This window comes from Phymastichus coffea, unplaced genomic scaffold (assembly GCF_024137745.1).
Source record: "Phymastichus coffea isolate CEN01 unplaced genomic scaffold, Cenicafe_Pcof_1.1 PCOF00007, whole genome shotgun sequence".
In the NCBI taxonomy this organism is placed as follows: Eukaryota; Metazoa; Arthropoda; class Insecta; order Hymenoptera; family Eulophidae; genus Phymastichus; species Phymastichus coffea.
The window spans coordinates 1,274,403-1,299,211 of NW_026706818.1; the positions used below are offsets into that span (position 1 = coordinate 1,274,403).

At 31.1% G+C, this 24,809-nt stretch overlaps 1 protein-coding gene across 9 annotated transcripts in view; it reads right to left on the bottom strand.

Moving 5' to 3' along the window:
• Positions 1–1,758: 1,758 nt before the first annotated feature.
• Positions 1,759–24,809, bottom strand: part of LOC131669021 (inactive dipeptidyl peptidase 10) — a 1,674,792-nt gene continuing 1,651,741 nt past the window's right edge. For all 9 annotated transcript variants that reach the window (XM_058943594.1, XM_058943586.1, XM_058943627.1 and 6 more), the window contains 2 exons: positions 2,067–2,278; positions 1,759–1,918 (listed from right to left, as the gene is read on the bottom strand). In XM_058943594.1, coding sequence (XP_058799577.1) covers positions 1,775–1,918; positions 2,067–2,278 — 356 coding nt within the window. In that variant the 3' untranslated portion in view covers positions 1,759–1,774. The remainder of the gene's footprint in view (positions 1,919–2,066; positions 2,279–24,809) is intronic.

Below are 24,809 nucleotides of genomic sequence, written 5' to 3' on the forward strand. Positions count from 1 at the left end.
CGTCTGGGGCTCAACGAGATGAAGAGTGCCTGGCGGTTCGCTGAAGATCTCTAGTCTCAAGTGCATGAGGACCTAAGACGTTTTGTGCACCGCCAGGGTGCAGAAGAGCTATTAATTATATTATATTGGAAAATATTGGAAAATATTAAAAAATATTACATCAAATATATTATGTTTTATAAGAAAATATTGAAAAGTATTAAATAATAGTCGATTACATGTTATTCAGGTTTGAATATAGAACATTTATTAGAATATATACATAATTATTCAATTAAATGTGATTAAACATTATATTTCATTAGAAAATATTGAGAAATATTAAAAATTATTGTACAAAATGTTATTAAAATAGTTTTCGTTGACAGCGCCATTGAAAATGATTAGAAAGGATTACAAATAATCCTAAATCTTCGTTTTAATTATAATTAGGATTCTATTGTACTAGAAAAGATTCAACTTTAATCCTAGCCTGAATTGAAAATCGTTCATTCATTAGAAACGATTGAGACTTATTAAAGTTTAATCCATTTCAATAATTTCCAATGAATTATTTTTAGCAGGGAAACCTTACGATACATATTTATCAACCTTAATTACAATATTTATCATTTAATGAAAAATGCGATAATTCAATATTATTTAATTTAAATGATGTATGTAAATAAATTATATTTTGAAAAAATTGTAATTATTATTCATATTTTTAATTTAATAATGTTCAATTGAAAAATTCAAATCAACATAACTTATAATAAAAATTTCCAGTAAAATATTTGTATCTATAGAAGTTTTTCTTTTCAGCTTTATATTAGTAGTCCTAAATTTAGAATAAGCTATTGAAGAGTTACTGTTTAAGGAGTGAGCGAGAGGGAGAGAAAGAGAGAGTCTAAATTTTAAGGTGTTAGGCATATCATACGACTTCTGAAAAAAAGGCGCATGGGTTAATTCTTCAAGGAGTCTCTTACGTAAAAAAGTTATTATTAAATTAAGATTCTACGATAATTATTGAACTTAATATCATTTAAAACAAGTTTTTGCAATAATTTTTTTTACATTTTAAAAAGAAACCATATGTAATGTTTATCCAAGGGTTTAAAAGCGTTCATAACACACGTATTTCTAGAAATTTTTCTTAAAAACTAACGTGAAACTAACGCTTTCGTAACTTTTTTTAAAAGTATAATGTTTCCTAGATATTTCGAAAACGTGACTGGAAAATTTTCATTTCTAATTATTCTGAAAAATTAACGCTTTTTTAACTTTTTGTCAACACCTTCAAAAAGAAGACGGATATATTACGTTTATTCAGCGTTCGTATCACGTATGTTAACTTTTTTTAAGAATTTTTTCTGATTAGAAAACGTTTAATTAACGATTTTTTGACGTTTAAAAAATTATAAAATGTAACATTACCTTTACGATTAAAAGACGTGTTTAATAAACTATGGAAATGTTATTTAAACGTTTTCTGCACGTTTGAAAAAATATTATTGAATATAGCTTTCGGAATTTGCGGATAAAATCTACGTTTACGAAACATTCATGGAACGTTTTTCTAACCTTATGGGAAAACATTACTTCTTTTTTTTTAATTTATTTTTTTTAATTATTTTATACTATTAGGTAAGTAGACAAGAAATGTTAGAATTTATATTTAACATCTATTAATATTTTTCTAGATAAAAATGGAATAATATCATACTATAAATGTAATTATTCTAGTATATACAAAATATACTTTATTCAATTCAAGAATAACAAATAAATTACATTAAATTACCGAGCCACCACTACTTAAGCCAGCTCTTGAATCAGTAGGTACTTGTTTATTAAAGCAATCGTCTAAAAAGTGTGCCATAGATAAGTAAAGATGCTCCTTAACTCCAGCTAAACTATGACTTACATCTGGATAAACCTATTATACATATTATTATACATATTATTAGTCATATTATACATATTATTCTACATATTATTATATATCTATTATAAATATTATTATATATGTACCGAAGCTCATTATTTAATTTATTTGCTTTGGAAAACATAATTTAACAAAATACCTGTTGTCGAAATAGAATCCCTTTCTTGGCAAGATGTCTTGCTAGAATCATAGATTGCTGAAAGTGTACATTATCGTCAGCAGTGCCATGAACTAAGTAGAACATTTTCTCACGCAAATAATCGACTTTATTTACAAGGTCAGCTTCCGCATATCCCTGATAGTTGTCGGTAACATTTGACGAACCCATATATCTTTCTGCATAAGCAGAGTCTGTAAATTTATTTTGATATTTTGGTTTGCGGATACAAATTGATTATAATATCTTAAAATAAATAAAATTCTGAAATTTTTTCAATTTATGATCATTACAACAATTTCCTTGAGAATGAAACTGTCATTGTAAAAGATATTCTTACATTGATTTTATATTATCGTATAGAGCTAGAACATTTATACATTCTCTATTATGACACTTTACCTACTTATAAAGCAGATCTACTTTTTAGTGTATAGTTAGAGACATAAATTTCACATAATGCACAAGCTTATGTAAGCTAGATAAAGCCAGCTAATTTGCGTGGATTCAACGTCAATAAATTATTCAATTATTTAGTTCTAGGCTCATCGCTGGAAGATGTTGCTTAAAATAAGCTATTTGCAGTGGGGAGGAAAAAGAGCCTATTACAAAGCGACTATGGTTGAAAAATAACGAAGAAGAAAGAGGAAGGCATGCTGCTCACAAATGCGAGAGCTCACTCCAGTCCATCACAGTTGTTTAATACTCGCTTGAAACAGCAGTTATATTCTTTTCCTCTAGTCAATCTCGAATAATTGTTTAGTAAAAGTAAGTTTTATATGTAATTTTTTCATCATTTCCCAATAGAAAAGTAGATCGAATTAATCTATTTATGTTTTATTGTTGTAGAATGAATGTTTCTTCAATCACTAACATTGCTACATCGGCCTTCCAACTTAAAAAAACCATCTCGCAATTACATAAAGATTTCAACTATGTGATTTCTAAATTGAGATGGCTAACAACTAAAAACGAATTCAGCATTTTTATTACTATTGATACAGAATTTTATATTTTCTTACCAAAAAGAGTGAGCTTGGCTTTTAAAAAGGATAACAACATGTTGAAGAAACTCCTCGAAGCTTGTAAGAAGAAAGAACTATTCCTACATCACGAAGGATCAAATTTTGAATTCAAGAACTCTGGTCATTAAGGAAAGAAAAAAAATTTTTTCCTTTTGGAGAAGAGTTAAAAGTAGTCAGTGATATAATGTTTCTATATAATTTAGATTCCATATAAAGGTTTCATGACTGATGAAGGTATCAAAATCGTCTAGTGACAGGCATGAGACAAAAGAAATTGAGGATCATTCTTGAACTCGATTATGAATTTCAATTCATTCTCTCAGAATGAATTTCAGGAGCAATTTACTATCATCTGTATATCAAAATGTCTGAAAATGTTTAAAGATATACTTTATATTTAAAGTATCATGGATGTGATAGATTAAAATCTAAATTCTCCTTTCGTTGTAATTAGAATATCTTTAATTTTATTCCAATAAAGTTAATCCTTTGGGGAACAGGTTAATGAGTTATGGATAGTTATACATATTTCAACTTGTTTTAATGGACTCACAAGTGACGTTAAATGGAAATATCTCGCATATGAGACCGAAGGTCGGAGCTCTCTCCATTAAAAAAAAAATTTTGTTATATGAAAATTAATATTTGTAGAATGATGTAATAATTTTTTTACTACAATAAAGCGTTTTTTATATGGTAAAATATAATTGCGTGTTTCAATCAATCATACTTGCTTTATTAATCCATGAATTGTGTGAGTAGTCAAATCCTAACCATTTCACATAGACTTTATTGTCTCGTTTCTTCAAAACTTATTCCACGAGATAGACCGTGGAATACACGGCTTTCTGTAGTTCTCGTTCGTAGAAACCTCCAACAATCAAATTTTCTTAGTAATCTAGTAAATGGTATGTTATAGGTTTTGTTTTCGAAATACGCTTGATAGTAAAAATTTCTGAAGACAAATTGAGGGTATATCTATTTTCACAAACATGTTTAGACTTGCTAACTCATAGTTTATAGCATACTCAGAATTTCGGTTTCTTGAAAAGATATGGGCCATAAGAGAATCGTTTCAGCACTTGTATTTAATTTTTTTAGTCACATCTTCAGGCTTCATATCTATTGTACGATGTTTTCGATTATTGTAAGATTTCAATAAATAAGCAAGTATGTCGAGACATTAGTTATTTCCTTGTAGACTGAATTTTTTCCATATTTTGTAGCGTATGGTTACAATAGCTTTAATGTTTTATATTTTCTTGATTGATAAATATTTTATTGATGATTTAGATATATATTTTTTAAATTTCCTTACATTTTAGCAATAGATAATCTATATCTATCTAATCTAGATAATAATACATGGTTAGCTGTTGCAAACTCCTTCTGAAATTTCTTTTGTACTTGACCAATGTTTACAATAATATTTCTAACTTTAATAGTTAGTTTTTCAAGGCAAATTTTATAGTACGACAATACAAATTAATTTCAAGCATAAATGGCTTAGCAAAAGATTTAATAGCAAAGAGTATAAAAGCCTACAAATTTATTATTACAAACAGCTTAAACAAGTAAATTACTTGAGATCAAAGCTAACACAATATGAAAAAAATTTCTCAATCATTAAGCAGTTTCCTACCTCATCACGAAAGAGCTTAGCATTAATATATTATAATAATTCAGATAATATCATAAAAGCAATAGTAAATTTAAATAACTTATTTAACGGCAAATCAAAAATATACGAAAATCCGTATCACAATATTCAGGAAGATGCTCAAATCAATCAATTTAAAATGCAATAAAAACAAAATTATTTCAACTATCGGGGCAGAAATAATTTTCGAAAACCCTGGAGTTGCAGTCACGGACGCAGTTCATCTATTCAAAATTACACAAATCAAAACAACCAAATAAGTAATAGATTGAGTGACGCACAACGGCTACCTTCGTTAATCCCAGATACGCGATTCCCTTACCCAGCATCAGTAGTAATAACGCAAATATAAGCAAAGACAGGAACGAACAGCAAAATCATTTAAACCACAATTCGGCGCGTTGAGCTGCGGTTTGTCAGCGCGTCAATATTATGACGATATCATCGATGAATTCAACAAAGACATAAATAATTAGGACCCCCGAAATAAGTAGAATCTGTTAAAGAAAGTCCCATAATCACCTCACATATTATCTAATATATATATATATATATATATATATATATATATATAATTGTATGGTCGTTAATAGAAACCGGTAGTCAAACAGTGCGATATCTGAAAAATTTTACAATGAATTAAAAAAGTCACATAATTTATTAGAACTTCCCATAACCAATATGGTAGTTTCTGTGGCAATAGACAAAAAACAAACATTCATTAAAAAGCAAACTTTTCTTAAAATGGACATTGACGGAGACATTCTTCAATTCGTTTTCCTTATATTGCCCTTTTTGGCAAGCAACCTGATCTTGGATAACGATTTTAACTTAAAAACCGGTATTATTATAAATTACTGGAAAAGAATTATACAGATAAGAAATAAAATAATAAAATCCTCATCAATATTGTTTGAACCGGGTGGCTTGGAGAGATTGATTCTAAAAAGCCAAAATAATGAGACGTGTGTTTATATAGTAAAAACAAATGAGATAATAAACAAAAATAATAAAAATGTGATCAAAAAAGAATCATAAAACCCTCAATTCGACATCTTAATTAATCTAAATGAAATAAAATATAATGTAATGGTCCTATCTATAAGCTAGTTTATTATGTCATTGAATCACCACAACCCGTCAAACGCATCTATCTGTTTACACAAATTAGCACATTAAACGGCGCCACCTCACCGATCATTCGATTGTCTTAGTACAAGAGTCTAATTTCATAACCAAATAAGGAGCGTGACGTCACAAAGTAATAGATATAGATATAATGATTTTTGTTATTTGAGAAAAATATGTTAATTAGATGTATTTTTGATATAACAAAGTATTTTTTATACAGATTTTAGTACGTAGATTTAGAATATAGTAATACGAATTGCGTTTAATTATTAAATAATAATGAATTTTAATATGCAAAGTTAATTTATTTATTACACTATAAATATGAATTATTAGAAAAATGTAAATAGTCCATATTCAAAATGAATAATTAAAGAACATGAGTAAGAATTGGTTTCATTAATAACAGCTTAATAATAACTGTTATTAATAAATAAATAATTAATAATTAATTTAAACAATAAGTTGTATATAGAACGAAAGCATTAATTTTATACTTATATTATAATGGTATCTTTGTAATTTATAAATCTTAGATAATTAATCTAGAAATTGCGTTATAAAATTATAGAAAAAACCGTTACAAATATAAAAATTTGTTATAATTCAAATGCTATTAACTAATTTGAATATTTCTTTTTAGAAATTACTTCTAAAATTAATAAACGATAAAGTTATATAAAATTTTAATAATTTTCTATTGTAAATATTGTAAATTGAAGATTCGAAAACTTCTCGAAGAGAACTCTCTTGCGAAAATAGGCGGGAAAATCTGTGTATAAATACGCCTACTATTGCACAGGCTGGTATTCACTTCATGATTTAAGTAATTGTTTAAGCCGGTTAACGAGGTGACATGGCGCTAACGTGCCGGTCATCTCGTTTAGAATAAGCTCGCGTGTTAATAGTAATAAGTGATTTGTATTCTCGTCGGCACTCGGGGTAGTGCGTTTATAATAAACGTGTGTTAGCGAATTGTGTGTGAAGTTAATTGCCCGCTGTTCTCCTTCCTGCTTTGCTTGGAGCGATACACCGCCTCCTTTGCCGTCCCCCTTTTATAAATAATTGGTAATAGTAGTGAAAATATCGGCATTCCACGCCGACGCTATTACACATATAAAAAAGATATCAGAATTTATTAAAATTTTATCTTCTTTGGATAATGATGATTATATTAGTTCACGTCATGCTCAAAAAGATAGCGGCGGAGAACAACAAATTAATAGCATAACAATTGAAAATAGTAAGTCGAATAATAAGAATAATAAAGCAAATAAAAATAAGAATATTGCAAAACCGATTTTACAAGATGTACCTAGTACTTCCTCGGGAAACGAGTAAATGTTGCTTCTCGGAAATCGGATAAATGCAAAAGCTTGCAACGAGTTGCAACAATAAAATCAAGTAACGATTTATTATCAAAAGAATTATTAACTATTTTTGAAGATCCTAGACGTGAAATTAACGGTGAATTATCAAATAACGATAATAGCAATGGGGGCAGAATTTGTCCTGCAATATTTCTTTTATTAGAAAACATTCCAGTAAAAGCTCTACTTGATTCGGGTAGTGAAGTTTCTGCTATTTCAGAAGAATTTTACAATCAAAACTTAAGTAATTTTAAAGATAAACCTACTCTTCCGATTAGTGGACACGTTATTAAGGTAGCTACAGGCCAAAAATCGATGAGATTGAAAAAGCAAATTTATTTGAATGTAAAATGGGGTAGTCAATACATTGATATTATCTTCATAATTATTCCTAGATTAATAAAAGATTGTATTATCGGTTATGATACTATGAAAAATATAAAGCTCAAACTTGACACATTTAAAGTGCAAATTTATTTTGAAATTAATAATACTTTGGAAAACATGAAATATAACGATGCATTTATACATGAAAGTACATATCAAAGCTTAACTATTCAGTATGATACTGTCTCGGATTTTGGGGATGACATACCTTCACTCATTGATCTAACTCGTAATGAAATAGATGCAGGCATCACAAATGATGATTCTGAAAATCTAACTCGAGGGGAAATTGATGAGAAAGTTGATGAAAGCTCTAACCTTACCGATGCTCAAAAAAATGAGATAGCTTCGCTTGTGTACGAGTTTAAAGATGTATTTCGTAAAAAATTAGGTTTATTGAAAGTATATACTCATAAATTGATTTTATAAGATAAAGAGCCATATTTCTCAAAACAGTATCCTATACCGTTAAATTATCGAGAAAATGTTTGAATTGCAATCAAAGAAATGCTAAGAGATGGCGTTATTCGTCGATCAATTAGTAATTATATTAATCCAATTGTTATAAGCATTAAAAAAGACGGATCAGTGCGATTTTGTTTAGATGCTCGAAAATTAAATAAAAAATTAGTTAAAGATTATGAAGCCCCACTACATATGGATGATATTTTTCAACACTGTTTCGGAGTAAAGTTTATTTCTAGTTTTGATTTGACAAGTAGTTTTTGGCAGATTCCTCTCGATGAAGAAAGTAAAAAATATACAGCATTTATTATCGAGGGCAACACCTACGAATTTAATGTAGTTCCTTTCGGTACATGTACTAGTACAGCAGCTTTAATAAGAGCTTTAAATTTGTCAATTGGCGATTTAAAACAATTCATTCTACCATTTGTGGATGATATACTATGTATTCCTAAAACCTTCAATGAACATATTTATCATTTACGAACGTTATTTACATGTTGTCGAAGAGATAATTATACATTGAAATTTTCAAAGTCTAAATTAGTTCAAGAAGAAATTGAATTTTTGGGATATATTATAACTCCACAAGGTATAAAAGCTCAAAAAAGCAAATTAGAAATAATTCAAAATTATAAAGCTCCGAAAAATTTGAAAAGCTTGCAAAGCTTTCTTGAATTTGTTAATTTCTATACAAAATTTGCAAAAAATTATGCTGAAATATGTAGACCTTTAATGAATTTATTGCAACAAAGTAAAGGCTATCAATGGTTACCTGAGCATGAAACAGCTTTCAATAACGTGAAAAAAATATTTATTGATACAATTACTTTAAAATTTCCTGATCCTAATAAACCTTACATATTAACTACTGATGCCAGTTATCATACTATAGCCGCTGCTTTGTCACAATTAAATAATGAAGGTAATGAAGAAGTTATAACATTTATATCTAGAACTTTAAAAGGAGCAGAATTAAATTATTTTACTACTGAAAAAGAATTATTAGCTGTAGCTTGGTCATGTTTAAAATTAGAAACGTATCTAAGAGGTGCGAAAGAAATAATAATTCGTACTGATCACGAAGCGTTAAAATTTTTAACGACTTGTAAATTTACAAATGCAAGATTAGTGAGGTGGTGCTTGTTTCTTCAAGACTACAACATTACGTATGTGTATCTACCAGGAAATAAGAATAAAGCCGCCGATTTTCTATCTAGACATATCACAGACTGCAGTAATAACTATACAGATGAAATTCAGATTGCTATGTTGATGAAAGAACCTTCACGAAATTTAATGAAATACTTCAAGAATATGGAGTCATTACAACAAAATGATGGTTTTATACAAAATTTAAGAAATAAAGAAAATTTTAATCATAGATACATAGTTTATAAAAATTTAGTATATAAAAAAGATAAAATTAACAACAAATTATTATTGCCAGAAATAAGAATTACATGAAGTTTATGATCATATTGGAAAAAGAAAAATTACAAAGATGTTACAGGAAAATTTTTATATCTACAAACTTCGTAAAAAAGTAGCTGTAACAATAAATCGTTGCGATTTATGTCAGCACACGAAGTATTACACAAAACAGACATTACCTGTAAATCCATACCAATTTTAGCTACTAGAAGATTTATCTTCACTCCAAACAAATTTACAATATATGTAAATATTGGAGAAAATGTGCTAATAATTTTGAGACAAGGAGGGATAAAATCAACTTGGATGGTTATCCGATGTAAAGAACTTTATCTTCCTCCCTCAATATAAATTTTAAAACACATATATAATAAAAAGCTCATAAGGAACTCATTCATGAGACTTCTTATCAGAAATCATTCAGTCTCAAGAGGGGGTTATGTAACGGTCCTATTTATGAGCTATTTAGTAAATGACTGCAACTAGTCTAACGTATTTATCTGTTTAGTCAAAACAATACATTAAGCGGCGCTACCTCACTGTTTACGCAACTGTGTACAAATAAGAGTCGAATCAAAATAAACAGCGTGACGTCACAAAATAATAGACATAGATATAATGATTCATGATATTAAGAAAAATATGTTAATTATAGATAATTTTAATATAACAAAGTATCGATTATATAGATTTTAACATGTAGATTCATAATATCTCATTCAATTATAAATTAATAATGAATATCAATATGCAAAGTTGATTTATTTATTAACATATGAAATATTACAAAAATGTAAATAAGTTATACGCAAAGTGAATAAACATAGAACATGAGTAAGAATTGGTTTCATTAATAACAGCTGTATAATAACTGTTATTAATAAATAAACAATTAATAATTTATTTAAACAATAAGCCATATATAGAACGAAAATATTAAGTTAATACTTGATAATGATAACTTTATGATTTAGAAATCTTAGATAATTAATCTAATAATTGCATATTAAGATTAGAAAAAACCGTTACAAAGATGAAGAATTAGTCATAATTCAAATGTTATTAATTAATTTAAATAATTAATTTTGGAAAATACTTCCAAAATTAATCAACTATAAAGTTATATGAAATTTTAATAATTTTCTATTGTAAATAATGTAATATCACGTTAATTAACTTTATTAGTTAATAACTTTTGACGACATTATTGGCGATAATTGTATGTTGTATAAAATCAACAAATAACAAATTCTGTAAAATTTACATGTGTTAAAAACTTAATATTAATGGTTATTTACTTGTAAATTAAGAAAACTTATTTCTCAAAATTCGCGAATGTCTCTCGAATTTTCGATGAAATCTCTCCTGCAATAATAAGCGAGAAAATCTGTGTATAAATAGGCCTACCTTTGCACAGGCTAGCATTCACTTCTAGCCTTGCAAGGTGAGCGCATGAGTCTGAATAAACTTGGATTAATACCTAAGTTCTTTCTCTCATTGTGATTAACTAAGCAAGATGTGATTAATCTCGCGCTATAAGAAACTTGGGCCGAATTATATCCTATCAAAGAAAGACTTTAGCTCTGCTTATGGGACAATTCGCACCATAAGAAACTAGGGCATTGTCTGACTTTCCTCGATATATTGCACTTACTTATGTATATTTGATTTACTTATTTATTATATTTGATTCATTTATCTATTTTCTTGACAATTAGACTAAAATCATTCGAAACAAATTCTTACTCATTAGCTAGATTACGAGAGTTCGAATTATTTTATTTATAAGTGATACGAACATCACATCGCGAGTTTATTAAGTATAGTAACCACCAATTGTCGGACCGGTGTGTACGGAGTTGAGTCTTACAGGTACTTATTGACTGACTGACGGACTACTGATCAACTGCCGAGAGTAATTTGTTCATTCCTTTTCATATCTTTTATAGCTCTTTTCAGGTCAGTATTGCGATATGGTGTGACATTTTGTTTTTGCTGAATATAAATTTTGCGTTTGGTGACTTTATTTAGGCGTGTCATTTACCTCGTATTTCGTCAGCTTTTTGCTGACGTGCGAGTATTTTAACAGTTTTGAATTTCATGAATGTGCATTTGTTACAAAAAGGATGCGTCGTAAGACGTAACACCCCAGGGCCTAAGATATTGCAATGTTTGCAAAAAAGACAAAAAAAGTACTTCTGAAATTCAAAGCTACTAGCGGTTTATACAGAAATTTTGCGATGTGTGCACTTTAATTAGTATATAAGGAGCGTGGTTGCTCGACTTTGTACAGTTCAATTTTGACTTGTAATTTATAATGTTTGGATTTCCAAGGAAGCGTCATTTGATGGCCTGCGTAAGTATTTTACAAATTGATTGTGGTTCTTGTTACTTAGTTTCTATTTTTTTTTCTTATTCGTTGTTATTATTATCATTATATATTTTCCTTTGTCTAGTTTGCGGATTGGCAGCATTCCCGTGCGGTAAAGAAAGCCAGACGGGAGGGCTTGCCTTTACCAGTCGCGCCTAAGCCCGGAACCCGAAAATATGTGAGAATAGATGTAAGTGTTTTACAATGTATATTTGTATAGTGGTATATTTATATATCTGATTAATTTGTTTCTTGTTTGCTTGTTAGTTTCAGAGATGGAAATTAGTGCGTACTCTGAGGCATTGCGATCGAGTCACGCAGACGGCCTTCTTCTTGAGTGAGTACGGTCCAGACGAAGATACTTGGAATCTTCGGGAATTATTTTTTTATGATTTGTTAGTGTATTGTAACGGTTTTCGTCGAGTATGTGTGGAGGTTTTTAGTGAGTTTTACAATGTAATTATAGGTCCAAGTGTAGACTATCGATATAATTGTAATTGTATATAAGTGTAATTATATTTGTCAACAGAATTGTAATTTTGTAAAAACAAATCTTTTTTTTTCTTTTGTTTTTTAGATAAGAAATTTGTTTTTAATTTAGGTTCCTAAAGTGAATATCTCGCTACCCTGCCCGCTTAAAATGTGGCCATGACGTAAAGCATTTGGTGTACTGAACAACACGATAATTAGACTTTTGTTGAAAATAGGTCATGTTTGTATTTGATTATTGTTGATTCGAGAGGTAAGTTTTGTTGAGGAATAGGACAGTGGGTATCAGGGTAAATTTGTATCTTGACGTCTGTGTCGTTCAGGTTTGTGTGTATTGTGTCTAGTTGAATTTCTACGTTTTGTTTGTTATTTGTTGTCATACTTTCATGGTTTTGTCGTCCGAGTATCCTTAGCAGGTGGGTTATTGAGCTGAAGAAGGTCCATAGTAGGTTCATAGACCAGCCATAAACCATTTGCAGCGTATATCCTCTGATGATGGTGTCAATCGTCAAATTTATTATTTGCAGTAATATTAATATTATGATTACTGACGAGATTGATCCGCACGTGATTAGTTTGTTGAATATGTGATTCCACGTGCTTTCAGCCAATTTTGTAAGTGTATTTTCTGTAAAAATGTCCTTTGTTGTTCCTTCTCCTGATATTTCTTTAGCTATAATATTTAACAGAGATGCTTTTTCCATGGGGAACATTATTTGTTGTTGTAGTTGGTCCAATTCTTGTTGTGAGTATATGCCGCTAGTTGCTAATGAATCTATGGATTCAAATTTCCATTTTATGTTTGTGTTAGGTTTGAGTGTTTGTGGTGGTATTGTTTCCATTAGTTTGGGCGTTAGTTTTATCCATTTGTTGTTTACTTTGTAGTATGTTGGTATTATGGAGTTGCAGTTTATTGGAGTACCTTTTCTTTTGAGGATATGTGTTTTTGGAGTAAGAAACCAGGTTTCATTGTCTGAAATTACTGGTAATTCGTTGTAGCATTCGCTAAGGTGCTGTGCCTTCACTACAGTAGGGGTGCATTTTATGACATGAACTGCTTCTCCTGCGATCCTGGCAATATATCCAGGTTTCTTTATGATGTTGTATGCGCATTCGTCAGGAGAGAGGGTTGCGAGGGATAGGGAGTTTTGTATTGTTTTCCTCTCTACTTCGCACCTATCTGTAATGATTTTTCTGTAAAGGTCGATTAGCTGTCTGCCCAAATGCTTTTCGACATATACAAATTTAGAATTTACGTATGTGAATAAATCTATGTTGACCTTGCTTTTGCTAGTAACAGTATCTTTATCGAATTTGTATTTGTTGAAGTTATTGTTTTCTTCCGCGATAAAGAGTTTTGGGTGTTCTGTTCTTATGAACTCTCTGTAACATTTTAATATTTTATCTTTGGCTGTTAAAGCAAAGGTCGTGTCGCTAGTGTTTACCATGTATATTATATCGTTATTGTATGTGTTAAAATATTTTGTTACTGAACCTTTATATAAAATATCATAAATGTTAGTAAAACATTCTTCCTGAGGTAAAATGTCCCAAAATGTATAACCCCCATCAGAGTCTACGCAAGTTGTGTCTGAAAATTTACACGTCGTTCCTGAGCTTAAATGTAATTTGTCATTACTCAGACAAATTTTCGCATAGGCTTGTATTAATGTGATTTTAATTGTGCCTTGAACAAGCACCTTATTCCATGATCCGAAGCTGTCTGCGTAGGCTACGCCGCTGCAGCTTCCTGCATCGCCAGCGAAGTCTATGCCCTTGGTTGTTGTGCCGTTTATTTTCAAATCGGCAATTGTATGAAAATTGTCATACTTAAAAATTCTCGTTTCGTGGATAGTTTGGCATTGTTCATGGCTCAATTCATACAAGTATTCTTGTTCTCCGTTTTGTTCAGGTTCGAAGCGTCCGAATAATCCGCATTGGTATACTGTCCGATGGATTTCAATTTTGCATTGATGTACTGGAACATTTCTAAATTCGGCTGCTTGGATAAGTTCTATATTTACTATTATTGAATTTATGGTTTCGGTGTTAAAGTCGCATTCGTCAGCGTCCAGTAGGGAGAATGTTGTGATGTTAGTGTTTGTGGTGCCGCAGTGATATCCAATGTATGCATAAGTAATTTGAAAGAATGTAATGAATAACGTTATTTTTGAATACATGATTTGTTTGTCCCAAAACAGAGAAAGGTTTATCAGTTTATATACTCTTGTGTAGTATTAATTTATTAGCATGAACTGTATTCGGTTTTCCACCCTTATTTATTGTTACATTATATTTATCTGTGATGTTTAATATTTCAAAGGGACCCAGGTTGTGATTCTTTTCTAATTTTCCTGGTTTAGGTTCTTTAATGAGCCAAACTTGATCTCCTATTTTGAAATTGCAAGGGTTTATGTGGCGATCATAATATTTTTTTGATTTTTCTTTTGCTGTTATGAGGTTTTCTCTCGCTAAGCATGCAATATCCTGCATGTTTTGTATAAGTGTTGATAGATAATTATTGAATGTTGGCAATTGTTCTAAAGTTTTTAACGGTTAACTAGATGGTAATCGTGGTGGATAGGCGAAGACCAGTTCATGCGGAGTAAATCTGTGTGCGCTGTGAACGCTTGTGTTGTAATGAAATTGGGCTAATTCTAATAAATTGTCCCACTCAATTTTTTTACTAGAAAAATTTTTCAAATATTCACAAAGGGGGTGATGTGCTCTTTCTAGGGAGCCGTTTGATTGTGGTGAAAATGCGGTTGTTTCTATTTTTGCAAATTTAAATCTACGAGCAATGGCTTTTAAAATTTTACTTGTAAAGTTTGCTCCTCTGTCGGTGAGGACTACTTTTGGTGAACTGAAAATACATATAAATCTTTTGATTAGGGCGTCTGCAATTGTTTCTGCGGTTTGATCAATGAGTGGAACAACTATTATGAATTTTGAGAGTAGGTCTTGTATAGAAAGAATGTATTTGTTCTGATTATTAGTAACGTTTAGAGGTCCTACTATGTCCATTGCGATTTTGTCGAATGTTTTCATGGGAGTGTCCGTTATTATCATTGGTTGTCTAGTTTTTATTCTTTTTAGTTTGTTTCTTTGACAAATTTCACAATTTTTAATACGGTTCTCTATATCAGTTTTCAGATTTTCCCAGTAGTATTTGTTCTTTATTCTGTTCCATGTTCTGTTGATTCCCGAATGTCCTCCTAGTGCGCTTGAGTGATATTGGTCGAATATATTGTCTCGGTCTGTGAGTTTTACGTAGTCGATGTAATTTAGGCAAATGATAATTTTAGTTTTAGAAGTTTCGAATGTTGTTGCTAGAATGTTTTCTATTTCTGTCCAGTGTATGTTTTTTAATTGTAGGTCTCTTGAGATGCTGAATGTTTTTATTTTCTTGCGAATTATTAATTTTCTTAATAATTTGAAGAGACCTTTGAGATTCTCCTTTATCCTCATAGCGGACTGTCTTGTGTCAAGACAGGCTATGAAGATATTTTTTGTTCCTGACTGTATTATTTCAATTTCCTGGGGTTGTAGATTTTTGTTTGGTTGTATCTGTTTGATTTTTATTAGTCTTTCTGTTGCGTTATCTAATGATTGATGTTTGTTGTCGATAAAATGTATAATGTTGTCTTTTCTTGATTCGGTGGGTTTTTTCGTAAATCGAATGTTATGTTGTTTCTGTGTTGTATTTTCGTCATTTTCCATATGTACTTGTGCTTGTGTAATATTTTTATTTCTATTTTCTTTTTCTTTGTCTTGTTTTCTTGTTAGTTTGATTTGTTCCTCTTGTTTTTCTTGTTCATTTGTTATTATTTCTTTTGATTCTTGTTTTGCTTTTTGTGCTCTGGTAACTGCGTTTATTTTTATATCTTCTATCGGATTTCGTGATAGTGCATCGGCATTTGTATTTATTTTGCCAGGTTTGTAGATAATATCATAATCATAATCTGCTAGTTTTAGTCTCCATTTTTGTACTCTTGAATTGTTGTCTGCTGATTTGAAGGATAACAATGGTTTGTGATCACTAACGATGGTAAATATGTTTCCGTATATGTAATTCTTAAATGTCTTTATTGCGAATACTATGCCAAGTGCTTCTTTTTCGTATGTATGGTATTTTTTTTTCTGCTGATTTTAAGATTCTTGATGCAAATGCTATTGGTCTGTCATCACCAATCTCTCCTTGAGAGAGTACACACCCAGCGCGTAGTTTGAAGCATTTGTTGTAATGATGAATGGTTTTTTCATATCTGGGTATTGAAGAACTGGAGTTGTGCATAGGGCATTTTTTAATTTTTCAAATGCTTCTTGTCTTTCTTTAGTCCAAATAAATGGTTGTTCTTTTTGCCGTAAATCTATGATAGGTTTTGCTATTTGTGAGAAGTGTCCAATGAAGCGTCTGTAGTAGCTTGTTAGGCCTAAAAATTCTCTGATATTTTTGATAGTTTTCGGGATAGGAAATTTCTTTATTGCTTCTATTTTCTTTGGGTCTGTTTTGATGCCTTCTTCACTTATAATGTGACCTAAGAATTCTACTTCCTTTTGGAGAAATTTGCATTAACTCGTTTCAATTTTTAATCCTGCCATTCTTAATTTTTCTGCTATGAGTTTGAATCTTTTATTATGTTCTTCAACCGTATTTGCAACGATAATTATATCATCGATGTTCAGGTAACAGAACCCTTTTTCCAATAGGTCTCCGAGTACTTTTGTTAGTGCTCTTTGAAAGACCCTAGGTGAGTTTATTAGTCCGAATTGTAATACTTTGAATTCAAAACGTCCCAAGCCAGGGATACTAAACGCCGTTTTATGTATATCTGACTCTTTCATTTTTAGTTGATGAAATCCAGAAACCATATCGATGGTGGTGAAAACTTTGTTTTTTCCTATGCAGTCGAAAATTTCTAATATGTTGGGTATAAGATATGGGGCTGGAATAGTTTTTTCATTTAATTTTCGATAATCTATTACCATTTTCCATTTTTTCTTTCCGTCTTTTATTATTCCCTTTTTTGGTACGATCCATACTGGTGCGTTAAATGCACTTGTTGAGGGTCTAATTAAGTTATTTCTAATTAGCTTCTTTGTTTCATCACATGCGATTTGTTCGAGTGTATATGCTAGAGGAAATTGTTTAACATATACTGGTTTATCATCAGTTAAATTAATTTCATGTTCTTCTATGTTGCATTGGCCAAGTTTATCTCCTTCTAACCAGCATATGTCTTCAAATGACAGTATTAAATTTTCTATGTTTTCTTTTTTACGTTGAGTCAGGTGTTCTAAGTTTATTGTATCTATCAATTACTTTCGTCGTATATTTATTTCGTGTTCTTGTGTCACTTTTTGTGTAATTTCGTTGTGCGTAGTTGTAAATGTACGTGTCAATTTTAAATTAGTTTCTTTAGGTGTGAATTTTTCATTGATGTGTTTGAAGTTATTTTCTATATCATTCATAATGTGATTTTGCTGGTTCGTCATTTTGTCGTATTTTCTGTCAATCACTTCTGCAACGTTATCTTTTAACGTGTCGCAAAAATTTGAATAATCATTAATAGTATAATTCTCCTCGGTTTCATTGGATTCGTCTTCCAGGGCTTTATTAATATTTCCAATAAATTGTGCCAAGCTTGAGTGATAGTTAGGTTGAGATAATATTTTTGTTTCTGGATTCCCATATATTTGATCATTCGTACTATTTTTCGTTTCTTTTTGTATGTTACTTATTATATTTAAGATTTGAATTTCATCCTTATGTATTGATACTTCTTTGCTGTGTGTAATCGTATTTGTTTCGATATCATTTTTGTCTATTATGTATCTTTTGTCAAATGCTATGGGTTCCCATGTGTCATGATGTTCATTAATTTCTTTTGATGTTTGTACTGTAAATGTGTTTGTTTGATTTCTGCTAGTAGTTTCTTTTAATGGCACTTTTTGATTGGTTATTTCCAAGTAACCTCTATCTAATCTTAATTTGTGTTTGGATAAGGCATTTATTCCTATTATTCCATCGTAAGGAATAGAAAAGTTATCTGGTGCTACATGGAAATCAAATGGTTCATCTGCAATATGCATTTGTGTTGAACCTATTGTTCTTATGGCGTCTTCTGTGATTCCTGATATAGATATTTGTTCATTTCTATTTAAATGCTTTTGTGGAATGCTGCTATTCTTGATAATGTTTAGTTGTGCTCCACTGTCTACTAGTAGTTGCAGTTTGTTATTCGAATTTGGTTCAAATATTTCTATGTACTTGAGCAGGTTTTTAAGTTTGACAATGTATATTTTGGTACAGTCGTATGTAATTTGTTGGTTAATATTAGTACTGTTTTTAGTTATATCTGTCTGTAGCATGGTACTCTCTATTTTCTTTACATTTTCTTCGAATTTGCTGTATATATCTATGTGATATTTTGTTTGTGTTGGGAGAGTGAATGTTTCGTCGTGGAACGTTTTTATTGTCTGCTCATTCCTTAGGTGTTCCTTCCCAAAAGAGCTTCAGAGTTTTCCGAGTTTGTCCCATGTTTGCGACATTGTTCTGTTGTATGACCGACACCTTTACAGGTTCTGCAAAATATTCTTTCTTCTTGTAATCTTTTAATTTTTCACAGTCATCTATGTCATGTCCAGTTTCGTTGCAACCTTCGCATGTGATTGAAATATTTTGAGGTGGATGATTTTTTAGTGCTTGTAGTTTTCTACATTCACTTGCTGTGTGACCTATATTTTTGCAATAAGCGCAGAATTTTTTTCTTTGATCGTTGTTAAAATTGTTTCTGTAGCCATTATTGTAGTTTCTATTGTAGGTGTTGTAGTTTTGTAGAGTTTGCTGGGGGTTTGCAGATTGTTGTGTATTCACGATTTTTCTGCAGAACTTTGCTGTGTGACCTAATTGATCACATAATTGGCACTTTTAATTTGATTTGCTTCTTTGTTCTGTGAAATATATTCGCGCTTCTTCACAATCTTGTTCTTTATGTCCCTGTTCTTGGCATAGGGTGCATATTCTATAGGATGATCTATTTTTACCTGTTGTGCAAAATTTGATAGAGTGACCTTTTTTGTTGCATTTTTTACAAAAGATTTCAGGGCACTCTTGCGTTGAATGACTTCCCTCTTCGCAAATATCGCATTTGTTTACTTTTTGTGTGATCTTGTTTTTACACTTGATGGCTTCATGTCCCGTTTCTCCGCATTTCCATCATTTTATGTAGTCGGCAATGTAGGGGCATTGACCTACCTCATGTCTTAATTCTTGACAGTATTGGCAATGGATATTTCTTCGTTTGTTTAGTGGGGAAGCGCTTATTGAGTGTCCTTTTTGGCTACAGTATTTGCATATCAAATTGATTTTGTCTACTGAATTTTTACAGTTATTGGAAAAGTGATCTGATCCTTTACAATAGACGCATGCTACAGAATAGCAAAATAGCGCTTCGTGTTGGGTGTCATGACAAATTTGACATATCTTAATTGTTTTTGGTAGTTCGGGTCTATAATAATCATTGTAGTCGGCATATGTGTTGTTAATTGTCACATTGTCTGTTGCTTTTTTAATATTCATGTCATTTTCAATTTCGATATCATTTTTGGACATTTCTTGTAATGTTGTCTCGTTGCCTAGTTCGTATTTTATTTCTGTTCGCATTCCTTTCGTAAAGCATTTTGCTGCGTCTACATCTAATTCTTCATAGAAATTCTTCCTGGCTATTTCATTTGTTTCTTGTATTCTGTATATTTCTTTTATTTCTAATACTAGTTGACATAATCTATTTGTGTATTGAATAATTGATTCTGTGTTTCCTTGTGTTATTTTGCGTATCCTAGCACGCAGTTCGTGTATGTCTTCTTGAATTGGGTATAGACTTCGTATTGCTGTAATTAATTCGTCTATTGTTTCCACACAGCTGTTTCCTAAAGCTTCTTCTGCTTCTCCCTTCATTCTCACTTTCAATAGTTCTACCACATTGTGTTCATCTTGGTCATCTACTAGATTTTTTACTCGTCGTAGTCTCCTGATGTACTTTGCGGGTGGCATATTTTTACCATCGAAGTCCGGGACATAATTTACCAATTCTTTGAGAGATAATTTGATTGGATGTGAATTTGCCATATTTATTGGGTTTGTTGCTGGGCTTGTGATACGTTGGTTTCCTTGAATTTGTTTTCCTTGAATTTGCTGAGTGTTTCTTTCACTCTCTTTTTCTTTAGTGTATTGTGTTTTGTTTATTTGCCTAATGTCTTTTTTTGAGTCTTCACTGTTCTGGTGTTGGTTAATAGATTCGTCAGAGATTTTTGGTAATGCGTGTTGTGTATAGACTGATTCTTCGTTTTTGTTTATGGTGAATAATATGTCCTTTGGTGTCCCTAATATTAGACTTTGTTCACCTAAAAATCCTCCATTGTCTGAATATCTATCGTGTTTTTCTAAGTCAAATGTGTCGAACATCTGGTCTAGTAGTGAGTATCTGTCTGAATCAGTGTAGTCTGTTCTGTTTGTTTGTTTTTCTGTTAAATCAATTAATTGGTCAGCTGCTGGTATGTTTTTCCTTATTGCTTCCGTGAGTTTCTCTTTTTCTGCGATTTCTTCTTGGGTCTTGATCTTAGTCGGCGATCTTCGTAGTTTGTTACTTTTTTGAAAGCTAATTCATCCAGTCCTTTTTCTAAAAGGTCTTCTAATTTTGGATTCTTGTCGATTTGTGATCGCGTAAGTTTTTTAATTACGGATGATGTGTCCTTCGTTGTGCTGAATTTCTTGCTCATTTGGACATTATACTTGATAATAAACGGAATAAACAAAGGGAATTCGACAAAATTAAAATAGAGTGAAGTAGGGAAAAATATATAAAATAAGAAAAATAATTGTTAGCAAAAAATTATGGTAGAAATATATAGAAACACTATTACTTATTGAGATGTTAAAAATAATTTGTTAGATAAATAATAATATATATTGTTTGATTTTTGTACCGGAACCAATTGTTACGTCTCGTGCATCAACTACGAATAGCTAATGAATGAGACGTTCCAATATGTTGACTAGTGGTTGGATATGTCTCACTTATAATAAATGTATGTGGAAATGTATGTCTGATAGTGGCACTACCTTGATAATCGTAGTTTTTAATTGTTGACAGAAATGCAACAGGCTCTAACTGCTTGTTGAATTGTATAAATGTAGCAGGCTCTAACTGCTTGTTGAATTGTTTAAATGTAGCAGGCTCTAACTGCTTGTTGAATTGTTTCGGGTAGGTTGTTGAATAATTACTTGCACGATATTACTTTGTAAAAGTCGCAAGTTTATTAAGTATAGTAACAACCAATTGTCGGACCGGTGTGTACGGAGTTGAGTCTTACAGGTACTTATTGACTGATTGACGGACTACTGATCAACTGCCGAGAGTAATTTGTTCATTCCTTTTTATATCTTTTATAGCTCTTTTCAGATCAGTATTGCGATATGGTGTGACATTTTGTTTTTGCTGAATATAAATTTTGCGTTTGGTGACTTTATTTAGGCGTGTCATTTACCTCGTATTTCGTCAGCTTTTTGCTGACGTGCGAGTATTTTAACAGTTTTGAATTTCATGAATGTGCATTTGTTACAAAAAAGGATGCGTCGTAAGCCGTAACACTTATTTCGGAGTGTCATTTACCTTGCGTTTCGTCAGCTGACGTGCGAGTAGGTTAGCAGCTTTGAATTTCACGAATGTGCATTTGTTACAAAAAGGATGCGTCGTAAGACGTAACACCTCTATCACCAATTATTTAAGGGGAGGACAAGGGAGGCGGTGTGTCGCTCCTAGCAAAGCAGAAAGGAGAAGGTGTACATTTAATGATTTCACACACTCAACTTCGTTAATTGACCTTTTATTACACTTGCACTTCCCTGAGTGCCGATGAGAATACAAAAGCACACGGTGCAGGCCATGACCAGCCTACACCGTCACACATGTTAAAATAAGTTGCGTTTGTAGTTAGTTTAGCGTACATGATTTTGTATTCATGTCAATTAAATAATAAAGTATTAATTTGAATAAACGAGTGGTGGTTTATTTCTTCACCTTCTCCTCCGATTGTATTTAGAGCGAAAGTGCCTCTCTTGCCCTTACCCTTTTAAAATAGATTACACCGCGTAAATTCTATTGCATTTGTACACTGTAAATGAAATTTTTTCAGCCATACAATTTGTATGATATAAGATTATCGAAGTTTCTTCACTTATCATTTACCTTCCAGTCACCGTGAGAAGCATTAATCATTTACAGATATGTATTGTTCATCAAGAAGGAAATCTAGTACATTTTCATGGAGAAATCATTATTATACGATTGCATATAAAAGCTATAATATCATAATGAGTATTGTATACTACAGCAAGAATATTAAAATTGGACGAGAGTATATTAATAGACCAAAATAACAGACATTCATCAGTCAAGAGCAAGCTATTCTAACATTTAGACCGCGCAACTTTCAGTTTCTAAGAATTTAAAAATTAAAAATTATCAAAAATCGACCTTGCAATGAAAAGTATTTTGCATATTAGTGTTGTTTACAGAAAAATGGACGACATTCTAAAAATTTATTCAGGTATCGTCTTCGATGAGTCGATAGCTGATTATGAAGTTCATATACATCAGCCTTATCCTTTATTATGTTACAATGATAATAATGAAGTTTGTATCGGAATTGAATATCAAGAGTTATTCTTATTTCCATGTCATAGTATGACTAGTATTTATGGTCGATTAATTAAGGAAAATGGTGATGCAGTAAAAAACACTAAGATGGTTGATAACGCCATCTGTCATTTATATGAGGTTATAAGATACAAGAGAGATGCTACTGAAATAAATAAAGTTAAAATATTAACTTACGCATCTTATTAAGAACTGGTTATCACTTAATCCAAGTCAAGGTTTAATTGCCAAAAATACTGGCTGGACTACTAATAAATATTGATTATTTTGATGTTACTATACCTTTCAGTATACTGTTATGATTTCCTGAAGATTATCGAAAAATTATAGGTAATGTCAAACATGAATATATCCTTACAGTAGCGAGATAACGGTCTAAAAGTTATCCTAAGAAGCATGTACCCATCGGTGAATAACAACGGTATCAAAAGTGCAATTGAAGAGCACGGTCACAATGTTATTAGTGTTTTTAACATCCGCCATCACGTTACAAACGTTCCGTTACCGCTTTTTATAGTAGAAATTGATTTAAAAGCAAAAAAATTTGAAATTTACAGCCTAAACCGTCTTCTAAATACAGTAATAAAATTCGTATCTCTACACGCAAAAAGAGAAATCCCACAGTGTTCAAAATGCCAAGAATACGACCACACCAAAAATTATTGTTATAAGCTTGCAAAATGTGTAACGTATGCAAAAGGGTATTTAATTCAAAATTCTCGATTGAAGAAAAAGTAAAAAAGATTAATATCATATGTCCAAACTGCCACGGAAACCATACCGCAAGCTATAAAGGTTGCCTTGTATGTAAATAGTTGCAACTGAAACTGTGCCCAGCACTCAGGGAAAAAAATTTAAATCGCCACAACCAAAACATTACGACACAAATAAATACAGCTCCAAACGTCACTCCGAACAGCAACAAGAGACAACAAATGAAATACGCACAGGTAACAGAAAATCATAATCAAAACAGAACAAATCAACCGCCAACACAAAAAAACTCATACAAAAAAATACTTATGAGTATACACTCAAACTAGAAAGCATGATGGAACAACTCATATTAAGAATGGAAACTATGTTAAACCTCCTAAAAACTCTAATTAATAAACCAGTACAATAAACAAATTAAAAATTGTTATCTGGAATACGAATGAACTAATGAAAAGATACTTAAAAATATTCTTAACAAACAAAGATATAGACATTATGCTTGTTTCAGAAACATAGTTCATAACAAAAAATTTTCTTTCAATTCCAACATATTCAATACATCTAATAAATCATTCACAAGACAAGGCACACGGTGAAACTGCAATCATCATAAAAATGAAAATAAACCACTACACTAACATAAACACCTGCGAAGACCACATACAAGCAACAAACATAACAATAACAGACCGTCGAGGCTAATATACATAGTAGTAGTTTATTGTCTTTCAAACCACAAAGTAACGGAAGAGATTTTTTCAAAGTTTAGGATATCGTTTTGTACAGGCGGTGATTATAATGCCCAACATCCGCGGTGGGGATGTAGATCAGCAACATCTATATATACAAAAAATCTGCGAAAAACTCAAAAGAGGACAAAACTAAACTAAACAAAGCAACAAAGGAATTAAAGAAAATGCTATACGAAGAGAAAAACGCTGAAGAGCAGAACTAT